The sequence below is a fragment of the Leucoraja erinacea genome, chromosome 1, assembly GCF_028641065.1.
Source record: "Leucoraja erinacea ecotype New England chromosome 1, Leri_hhj_1, whole genome shotgun sequence".
Taxonomy (NCBI): domain Eukaryota; kingdom Metazoa; phylum Chordata; class Chondrichthyes; order Rajiformes; family Rajidae; genus Leucoraja; species Leucoraja erinaceus.
The window spans coordinates 84,095,269-84,107,294 of record NC_073377.1 but is presented as its reverse complement, the minus strand read 5'-3'; the positions used below and the strand labels follow the sequence as shown (position 1 = coordinate 84,107,294).

The window sequence follows — 12,026 nt, the reverse complement described above, 5'->3', positions numbered from 1 at the left end:
GGCAGAAACGAGGCTCGAACCCGCGGTGGTTAGGTACAGTAGTGGGAACTCTAATTGTGTTTTGTCAAAATAAAGATTAGTTGCTCGTGCTTGACTCAATGATTTTTGACTGAAACTAGACGGCGGGGGCGGGGGGGCAAAAGGCGGCATTGAGTTTGCCTTTTGGTGATTTTTAATTTCCATTTATCTCAAGCCGCTGCTCCTGGCCGCTCAACCTGGCCGCTGTATTGATTGCCGGCGGACGACCGATTTGAGCACTCGACTGGCAAACCGGTGCCAGTTCAAGAGAAACTTACATGAAGTGTTCACCACGACCACCTGGGGGGTCGATTCTGACTCCAGTCACCAAATCGCTGCAAAGGGTGCGCGGGGTTGGCGCTGGTGGCATTGGATAGGAGTTGGCACAAGTCTCCAATTTCCCCTCCTCTCTGGGTGTCCAATTTCAGGAACAAACACGACTCTTATGTCCGGAACTCTTCCTAACACAATCAGTTGCTTCGAGTTATCACTCGAGATCAGCTGCACACATGGGCGCTCTGATTTACACCAACTCCAATATCGATGCTGGGGAAATGCGGGGAGCGTTGGTCACAGATCTGAACGGCCTTTATGGTTCTATGAGCAACCTGCTGCTCCTAGCCAGTTCGCTCATGGTTCAGATGGGCGGCTTTTACGGGAATCTGAACAAACAGCTGTATAAGATCCGAAACCAAACTAAGGACGTTTATATCGAGCTGCTGAAACCTTCATTGTCCCCAAACCAGGTCTTCGCCATATGTCAAATGAAGCCCAGCTCGGACCTCGCCACCGACCTGCCCTCGGTCAGCGGTTTCGTGCTGTTCTCCCAGAGCTACCCGCAAGGCAAACTCCAAGCCTATGTCAACCTGAGGGGGTTCCCGCTGTCTGCTACAAAGTCCCTCCGTGCCATGCATGTCCACCAGTACGGGGTGGTGAACGGCAGCTGCCCCTACAGCGGACCGCATTACAATCCCCAAAATGTCAACCATCCCCAGCACCCCGGCGACTTCAACAATTTCGAAGTCTTGGACGGGAAGATCGTGAAGTATTTGCCCAACCTCAGAGCCAACCTGTTCGGACTTGACTCCATCCTCGGCCGTGCCGTGGTGCTTCACGAGAAGGCGGATGACCTGGGGCTCGGCAGCAACCAGGATAGTCTGAAGACGGGGAATTCGGGCAGGAGGCTGGCGTGTGGGACCATCCTGCGCAGCAACGGCGACCTTTGGAAAGAAATGCAGCCCCACATGTGAGGCAGCGGGTCTCCGACGCCAGGCGACCAGTTCGGCAATTCAACCTGTTATCCTTTCTTACTGTTCATCCTTCCTTCACTGCGACAAATAGTTTAGTACATAGCGCCTGTGCACCCTTCATGCACGCATAATGTTTGAAAAAGTAACGATTAGGCAAACAATTGCAAAGATGGGTTTGTTACAAGAACCTAATTCTTTCTTTGCAGTCTTCGGAAGTACCCGAATATTAACTCTTGCTGTTTGAATTTCCCACGTGGTTTTAAGCCACCTGTGTTAAATTTACTTAGATTTAGACGGCTAACAGCAACAAGTGAAACGCCTGATATCTTGCGTTTATTGCATCAGGCGTTACTGGATAGTCTTGTGTCTCATTGATATTTTCTGTTAGACTATTCTCGGATATAAAAAAAATCCTAATCCAGAAATAATCCCGCAATAGATAACAGCCGATGAGCCGAAATCCATTGTAATTAGATGACTGGTTGAAAATGTACAGCGTTCTCACTGACGCGAGTGTCCATATTCAAGATAGGGTCTCACGATATTCAGCCGAATATAGACACAAAATGATGGAGTAACTCAGCGGGTCAGACAGCATCTCTGGAGAATAGGAATAGGTGACGTTTCGGGTCGAGACGCTTCTTCAGACTGAGAATCAGGGGAAAGGGAAACGAGAGATATAGACGGTGATGTAGAGAGATATAGAACAAATGAATGAAATATATGCCAGAATGTGACGGTGATATATGAAACATATCGTCGTTAGCTGTGTATTAGCTAAGAACGAGTACAGACAATGAGACTCGACAATGTCCCGTTTCCTTTGTCATGGTTACTTTTTTGTATATATGTTATTCATTTGTTCTCTATCTCTCTATATCACTGTCTATATATCTCGTTTCCCTTTCCCGTGACTCTAGTCTAAAGAAGGGTCTCGACCCGAAACGCACCTATTCATTTCTCCAGAGATGGTGTGTGTGACCCGCTGACTCCACCTTTTTGTGTCTATCTTCGGTTTAACCCAGCATCCGCAGTTCCTCCCTACACATTCAGCTGAATAGTTACATTTTTTGTCAGGAGGCGTCATTGTCTCACATGAATCTGAAAGTTTATTTCTAAAACACAGCTGCAAGAGTCATTAACAAACTTATACCAGATGTAGGCTTCACAATTCTTTCTTAAACCACGATGATTGTTCTAGTAATCTAGCCTTAACCATGAAAATGGAAATGTAAACAAATAAAGTTTTTGTTTCTATCTTAAGCGATTCTTTGCCTTTTCATTTAAGTTACGAGATCGCATGAGAGACTTCTCTGACAAGTTATTCTTAGCTTGTGAACATGTTGAATTTTAACTCACTGAGTAATTAACATTGGTTTTATGGATAATGTTCCTTGTGTACCTCAACCAACGAGATACACCCTACAATAGCAAAGTAAATCTGTAAATGTATAATTGCTAACACAATCATTATTTTGGTTGTGTAATGTATTTCTCTGGCAATTAACGGAATCGTGGAACATGGGCATTTAACTCTGTAGCTATTTAACATGACTGGGAGTTTTATCAGACATAATGGCTGAACATAAAACATTTTAGCACGGGAACAGGCCCTTCTTTTCACAATGTCTGTGTCGAACATTTAACTCTAAACATTAATCTAATCTAATGACTGATCTTGAAAACCATTGCTAGTGAAATATTCGGTATTCATCTTGCCATGCGGTTAAACATTTCATAAGCTGCGGCCATGCAGTCACCGTCTGAAGAATTCCTAAAGCAGCGTTAACTCTTAATTCAGATGTTAAAGTCAGCTTTGTGCAGTTATGAAACATTAACTCTCGTAATCAATAATGATCAAAGCAATAAAAATCAAAATGACATGATTTTCAAATATGGGTAAGTTTCTACTAGCTGCGGTGTCTTTCTTTAATAACACCACTAATTCATTTGAAACGCGAATATAATTATTTGCTTAGCAACTGTTCTACAAAAAAATGCAATATCAATTTACTTAAGTTGTACAAATATTACCTCTTGCAGTTGTATTATTTTCAAATTATTTGCAATTTTAGCGTACACATATTATTGTTTATCAATATTTTGGAGACCTTTTAGTTTCTCGGAACCAGCGGTACATTGGCAGAATAAAAAAAATCAGGGTTCTGAAAAATAACCTCAAACTCTTAATTCCCTACACACGCACACATGCACATGCTCACACTCACACTCTCTCACACAAACACACACACATTATTTAAATCAGGTGGACATATCAAAGGTTGTCTAATCAAGGAGATGTGTTATATCCAGTGCTGGCAGGGAGATTAAACCTTCTGATGCGATAATTATGTTGTCTAGAGACATACTGCTCCACAATCCACAGAGGCTCACAATGTTATATACAGGTCACTAATTTTTATTAGTATAAACATTTCTGGAAGGAGTAACCACAGTCTGCAAATTCGTTGTGAGGAAAGGAACTGCAGATGCTGGTTTATACCGAAGATAGGCAACAGGCTGGAGTAACTCAGCAGATCATGCAGCATCTCTGCAGTAATAAACGGTTTGGAACCCTTCTTCAATGACCCACTGAGTTACTCCAGCATCTTGTGTCTCCAGCATCTTCTGCATATTTGTTGCATTGGTCTTCCGCAGCTAAATGAATGCGTTAAGGATCTGATGGGGAAGCAGGTGGTCAATTATGCAAAGTGAAGAAAATCTATGTAATTCTGAAAGTGTCTTGAAATTGCAGCTCGCACTTGTTAATCTGACACGAGATTCCAGGTGGTCTGCGATGTGACTGAAACCTAATTTGCATCCCGACAAAGTCCATGAAAAAATATAGACAGGCCAGTGGATGCAAGACACTAATATCAGCTTTGCTAAGAGATATCGGTGCTTGTGCCACAGATGCTTGTGTAGAAGACAGAGCTAACTACATGCTCTATGTTTGACTGCACAATGCTATTGCCTGTGTGTTACATTTCTCCGCACTGGACACTGCTTGGTAAGTTTTATGACAACCACTCCGATGTATTCTGGAAAAGGCACAAAATGACAGGGTAACTCAGCAAAGTCAGGCAGCATCGCTGGAGAACGTGGATAGGTGACACTTTGGGGTCAGGACCCTTCTTCAGATTGATTGTAGGAGTGGCAGAAAGGAAACTGGGAGAGGGGAGAGGCAGGACAAAGCTGGGCAGGGAATAGGTGAACACAAGCGAGGGAGGTTTTGATAGACAGATAGTTGGAATGAAGGCCAGGCATTAAACAGAAGTATGAGACAAAAGAATGGTTCTAGATATCCCCACGGAGGAAACATTCAGCACCCAGTCTGTCAACCCCCCTCAGAATCTCTTATGTTACAATCAAATCACCTCTCATTATTTTACACTTTCATGTGAATAGGCCCAACTTGATCAAATTTTCTTTATCTGACATTGCCTTCATCCTAGGAAATCATCCGGTGAACCTTCTATACACTGCCTCCAATGCAAGCATTCCCTTCCATAATATGGAGATGCCGTTTACATGCATGCAGTCTCATTCACATCCTTGGTTGCCTAAAACTTTCCTACTTACCCGTTTCCATAAAGGCCAATATTCCATTGGATTTGTTAACTGCAACTACATATGTTTTTCATGATTATTCATGTATGCACCATGATATGTTGTGGTCTCTTTCCATTTGAATTGTAATTTGTATTTTGTTTTTTCCTCCTAGTTGACAACCTCACATATTTCCACATAGTATTTACATTTGTACTGCTCACTTATCCTTTCTATAATCCTTTGCAAGCCCTTTATGTTCTTCCCATAGCTTGCTTAGCTCACCTAACTGTATATTACCAGCAAATCTGGCAACAGCCTGCTTGGTCCCTTCAGCCAAAGTATTAATATTGACTGTAAATAGTTGAGGCCCAGCATTGATCCCTGAGGCATTCTCCAGGTTATTGACTGCCAATTAGAAAATTATCTATTTATAACAATCTCCTTTTTTTTTTTGCTGGTTCGAAATCTATGCAAATATAGTGCCATCAACCTGTGTATCCATAAATTGTACTGTAACTTTTATGGGACATCTTATTATATGCCTTGAAATCCAAATACACTTTATCTGCTGGTTCCCTTTCATTCATCCTTTTGTAACCGTCAAAGAACAACATATTTGTCAAACATAACTTCCCTTTCAACCCAAACTATGTTGAGTTTATTCTCTGATTGTTCATCTTGTGATTTTTAAATCTCTGGTATGACCTCCTTAGCAATGAGTTAAGAAATCGGTTAGCAATATTAAGGAGAGCAGAACACCTTAGGAGGGAGAGAAAGAAGAAGTCGGGTCAGTATTTTATAGGGATACATTTAAATTTGTTACAATACTGTTTTGTCAGGAAATAAGTGGAAAGCTCAAAGCTTCAAAGGAAGAGAGAGCAATATTTAAAAAAAGACATACTCGGATCCAGAAATAAAAAGGGGAATGGGTTGCCCTCCAGATATACCACCCATAGGAAAGATAGAGTATGTTAGATGTTTTGCCACCAAGGTGGAAGGAAGTGGAAGTTGTAATGAGGTGTGCAAAAGCTTCTTCAGCCCCAGGGCTGAATGGAGTCCCTTACCGGGTTTTTAAAAGTGCACCTGATGTGCGTAGATTCTTGTGGAGGCTCTTGCGTATAGTTTGAGAGAAGCAGATCATACCAATCAAGGGTTTGGCGTAGTGCAGAGGGGACTATCCATTCCCAAGGAGAAAGCCTTCAGAGTTAAGTCGGTTAGGCCCATACAGTGTGTCTCCTAAATGTAGAAGGCAAGATTTTCTTTAGCATAGTGGCACAGAGGCTGGCAAGTTATTTAGAAAGGAACAGGCTAATAGATACCACAGTGCAGAAAGCAGGAATCACAGGTTTTGCAGGTTGCTTAGAACACATTATGGCACCAGATTCAGACAGCCAAGCTCGAGAGAAGAGATTTGCATGTAGTGTTTTTGGACCTGGTTAATGTATTTGGATCTGTGCCACGTAGTCTTATTTAGAGTGCTTTTGATTTCTTTAGAGCTCCAGGATCAATAGTAAATTTAGTGAAGGCATATTTCCAAATGTCCGAATATGTTTTATGACAGCGGCCTTTACGACAGCATGGCAGAGAACGAGAGTTAGGCATTATAGCAGGGTGTACTATTTCCCTGTGAGTATTTACAATGGCGATGGAGCTAGTGATTAGAGCATCACGGTGGGTCATCGGCGGGAGACGGCAGGATGGACTACATCTCCCTCCAATCAGGGCCTATATGGATGATATGACCTTGGTGACCACAACAGCAGCTTGTGCAAGAAGGTTGTTAGTGAAGTTAAATGATAATCTTAAATGGGCTATTGAAGTTTAAACCTAGTAAGTCACGGAGTATTTATTTGGCAAGAGGAAAGGTTTTATATAGATGAAGAAGAAATCCCGTCTGTAATGGAGTAGCCAGTTAAAATTTGGGTAGGTGATATAACAGGAAGTTGGATGACACTGGACAGGTTCAGCAACTTAGAAAGGATGTTACTGACGGGTTAGAAAGGATAGCGAAGTCAGGGGTTCCAGGCAAGTTGAAGTTGTGGTGTTTGCAGTTTGGGCTATTCACTAGGTTGATGTGGCCATTGACAGTATATGAGATGCCAATTTCTTTTTTTTTTTTTTTTTTTTTTCTTTAATTTTAATTTTATTAGAAGTACAATCATATGGCACCAAAGTGCCTAATATATATTTTCATAATACATTTTATGTACAACTTCTTTTTTTTTTTGTTACATTGAAAAAAGATTAGAATAAGACAAAGAAGTTAGATAATAAAGGATAGAAAGATGTGAAATATATAGTGTGTGAAGAAAGAAAATGAGTAAATGAAGAAAATTGAGAAAGAGAAAATAGAGAAAATAAAGAAAAGAAAATAAAATAAAAAAGAAAAGGAGATCATTATTTATAATCTTGACCAACCCTCGTCCAGTCCTGAAACAGTTATTTTACAATTGTGTTGCACCATATGATTCCAAAAAAACGACGAATGGAGACCAACTCGTTTTGAATTGGTCTGATTTATCCATTAGGAGGAATCGCATTTCCTCAAGATGAGCGGTGTCCAACATACTTGCAATCCACATTTTAAGCGTTGGTATTTATGTACCCTTCCAAAATTTAAGGATTAATTTTTTTGCTATTATTAAACCATAGTTAAGGAATAGATTTTGAGATGTGTTCAATTTATTCCCATCTTCCATTATGCCAAATATAATCATTTCAGTATTGGGTTCCATTCTTGTCCTGAATAATTTTGTAAATATTTCAAAAATATCATTCCAAAATCTATAAAGTTTTATGCAGGAAACTAAGGAGTGTTATAGTTTTTTGGGCTAGACATTTATCACAAGTGGCGGATATATTTGGATAACATTTGTTCAATCTTGTTTTTGAATAATATAATCTATGTATAATTTTAAATTGAATTGGATTATGTCTTACATTAATTGAACATTTGTGAATATATATCAAGTATTTTTCCCATGTAACCTTCGTGATTTTTATCATTAGTTCCCGTTCCCACTCTTCTCTAAGTACCTCTGTCGATGGTAGGTCTATACTTAGAATACTATTATATAAATATGATATTAATTTTCGAGTCCGCTTCAATATTCATTGCTTCTTCCAATACTTCAGAGGTTATTTTTTGATATCCTTGTATATATTTTTTCATGAAATTGCAAATCTGAAGATATTTAAAATATTGGTTGTTTTTCAATTTAAATTTTAATTGTAATTGTTGGAATGATAGTAGGTTTCCCATTTCGTACATATCCCCGATCCTTCTAATTCCGAGACTTTCCCATTGGTTATATGTCTTATCAATAAGAGATGGTTTAAATAAAGGGTTATTCGCTATTGGCATTAACAGTGATAGATTTGTTAATTTTAAAGATAATTTTATTTGTTTCCAAATTCTTATTGTACCATATATAATTGGGTTCTTCTTATATATTGTGTTATTCAGTTTTTTGGAGAGAAGAGGATCGTTCCTATATTACAAGGATGGCAATCCTCCTTCTCCATTTTTATCCATTCTGTCTGTTGGGTAGAACTATCCAACCAATAAATCATATTCTTAATATGCACTGCCCAGTAATAATACATAAAATTCGGAAGTGAAAGTCCCCCGGCCTCTTTTGGTTTACATAAGTGTTTTTTTGTGATTCTATGTGATCTATAGTCCCAAATATAATTAGTAATACTAGAGTCTAATTAAAAAAAATATATATATACCGGTATAGACTGAAATAGGTATAGTAATTGTGGTAGGAAGATCATTTTTATTGCATTTATTCTACCTAGTAAAGATAAGGGAAGTGTTTTCCAAAATTTAATCAGCGTATTAAGTTTATTTATTAAAGGTATGAAATTAGCGTTGAATAATGCTTTATATTTTCTAGTAATCTGAATATCCAACTATTTAAATTTTTCTGTTGCGATTTTAGATAGATAGAATTTATTACCACACAACCAGGGTCAGTGGAATTTTGGGTTGTCAGCAGCGGTACAATAATAAAGAACACACAACCACAATAAGAATGTAACACAAACATCCACCACATCATTCATCACTGTGGTGCAAGGCACAAAAAATAGTTTGGCCTGTCCTCCTCCATTTCCCCCCCTGTGGACAGGACCAGAGTCCAGTGTCAGTCCAGGATCGGCTCTTCCTCACCGGAGACCGCGGCTTTAAGTTGTTGTAGGCCGCAGGCCGGCGGTCGAGATTTAAAGTCTCCGCCGCAGCCAGAAGCACCGTAGATTGCAGGGCGGCGGTCGAAGCTCCCTTCCAGGGGTGATGGTAAGTCCATGCCGGACCCGCGGTAGAAGTTGGCCGCGGGCCGGCAGTGATGGCTTCTTCTTCCCCCGGGTCCCCCACGAGGGATGTAGACGCCACACCAGCTGGAGCTTCAGGCTGCGACTTCAGGCTGCCGGCTGCCCCGGGCCAGCGAAATGGAGCGCTCCCCTCTAGCGAGCCCCAGCGAGGGCTCACCCGCTCCACAACGAGAGTCCACGCTGCGTCCGCTGCTGAAGCCCGGGGCCTGTCTCCAGGAAAGGCCGCGCCGATCCTTGTTGTTAGGCCACGGGGGAGGCGACCTGGAAAAAGTCACCTCTCCGTGGAGGAGGCGACCGAAGCGGTTTCCCCCTTACCCCCCCACACCACCTCCCACACAAGACACACAAAGGAACACTAAGCACATACTTCAAAACATACTAAAAAAGGGGAATTTCAATAAGTGTGTAGGTTCTTGAGGTTTTAATGTCATGATTTCACTTTTATTCCAGTTTATTCTATATCCAGAAAAAGACCCAAATTCCTCTTAAGTTTAATACATTTGGTATGCTTGTTTGTGACTTTGTAATATATAAAAGTATATTGTCTGCATATAATGAGATTTTATTCTTTGAGTCCCTGGTATTATAGCCCTGAATATTCGGATGAATTCTTATACTTTCAGCCAGGGGTTCTATCATAAGGGCAAATAGCAGGGGTGATAATGCACATCCCTGCCTATTACCCCTTGATAATTTAAATTTTTGAGATAACATGTTATTAATTAAAATTCTTGCCATCGGTTTATCATATAATAATTTTACCCATGTTATAAAATTCTCTCCCATATTAAATTTTTGTAGTACTTTATATAAGTATTGCCACTCTACCTCATCAAATGCTTTCTCTGCATCCAAATAAATAATTGATATATCTTCTTCCTCTACTTTATGCGAGTACATTATATTAAACAGGCGTCTCAGATTATTAAATGAGTATCTTTTGGGTATAAACCCCGTTTGATCAGGGTTTATCAAGTTACTAATATATTTGCTTAATCTTCTTGCTAAAATCTTTGCTAAAATTTTCTGATCTGTATTTAAAAGTGATATAGCTCTGTATGAGCCCAGATCTTCTAAATCTTTATCTTTTTTTGGAATAAGCGTAATAGTTGATTCTGTTAGTGTTTCAGGTAGTTTGTTTTCTTTAAAAGCATGGGAGTATAAATTAAATAAGTAAGGGGACGTTATCTCATGAAATGTTTTATAAAATTCATTATTAAAACCATCTGGTCCCGGTGTCTTACCATTTTTCAGCGATTTTATTGTTTCACCTATTTCTTTGATTGTAATTTGAGCTCCTAGTTCCTCTTGTTCCAAAAGGTCCAGTATTGGAAGATTACAGTTATCTAGAATTGTTTTTATTTTATTATCTTCTATTTTAATTTTAGATGTATATAAGTTTTGGTAAAATTGAGCAAATCTATTATTAATATCTTTAGGTAGTATTAGTAATTCACCTTTCTCTGATTTAATTTTGGTTATAGTATTTTCCTTTTCTTGTTTTTTTCAATTGGTGAGCTAAAAGCTTATGTGGTCTGTCACCAAACTCAAAATGTTCCTGCTTTGTAATTTAGAATAGTCTTATTACTCTTGCCGATAAAATTCGATCTAGTTTAAATTTCAGTAATATTATCTTATTGCGTTTATCTGTCGTGGAATCTTTGGCATTATCCAACTCTAACTGTCTCATTTCTTGTTCTAACAACATTTGTTCTGTCTTACTCTTTTTATTTTGAAAACTTTGATATGAAATTATAATTTCTCTCATAAATGCCTTAAAAGTTTCCCATAATAAAGAAGGAAAAGTACCTGGTATATCATTTGTATCGAAAAAAAGTTTCATTTGTTGTTTTAAATATTGATAGCCTTGCAAGCCATTTAAAATATGTGTATTAAACCTCCAAAAAAACTTTTTTACCCGGCATTCCCTCAAATTTTACTGAAAATGTCAACAGAGGGTGATCTGAGATACTACTAATGTGGTATGTTGGGTTGTTTGTATATGGCATTAATTTCATATCCACTAAAAAATAATCAATTCTTGATTAAGTTTTATGTACCGAAGAGTAAAACGAGTATTCCCTTCCAACTGGATTAGCAGATCTCCCTACATCTATTATATTAGTATTTTTTATATATGTATTTAGAAGTTTGCTAGTCTTAGATTTTAAATTACTCTTCTTTTGTTTTGCTGATTTATCTAGATATGAATCTAAAACATAGTTAAAGTCCCCCTCTATTATCACATTTTGGTAATTAAACTCTGATTTACTAGAATGTTGCCTGGGTTTCAACAACTAAGTTACAGAGATAGGTTGAATAAGTTAGGTCTTTATTCTCTGGAGCGCAGAAGGTTAAGGGGGGACCTGATAGAGGTCTTTAAAATGATGAGAGGGATAGACAGAGTTGATGTGGACAAGCTTTTCCCTTTGAGAATAGGGAAGATTCAAACAAGAGGACATGACTTCAGAATTAAGGGACAGAAGTTTAGGGGTAATATGAGGGGGAACTTCTTTACGCAGAGTGTGGTGGCGGTGTGGAATGAGCTCCCAGTGGAAGTGGTGGAGGCAGGTTCATGAGTATCATTTAAAAATAAATTGGATAGGCATATGGATGAGAAGGGAATGGAGGGTTATGGTACGAGTGCAGGCAGGTGGGACTAAGGGGAAAAAAAATTGTTCGGCATGGACTTGTAGGGCCGAGATGGCCTGTTTCCGTGCTGTAATTGTTATATGTTTATATGGTTATATGATATTATGTCAATAATTTTATCCAAAAATTGGTGGTTATCAAAATGCGGAGCATAAATATTTATCAAAGTTAGTGGGGTTGCATAAATTTCTCCCGAAACTATAATATAACTTTCCTCTT

General features: G+C 39.0%; 1 protein-coding gene across 1 annotated transcript; it reads left to right on the top strand.

Moving 5' to 3' along the window:
• The first annotated feature begins 307 nt into the window (after window positions 1-307).
• On the top strand, window positions 308-2,511 carry LOC129698845 (extracellular superoxide dismutase [Cu-Zn]-like). The gene has a single exon (XM_055638171.1). It carries the CDS (start codon window positions 528-530, stop codon window positions 1,266-1,268), a length of 741 nt encoding a protein of 246 aa, XP_055494146.1. The 5' UTR covers window positions 308-527; the 3' UTR covers window positions 1,269-2,511.
• Window positions 2,512-12,026: the final 9,515 nt, after the last annotated feature.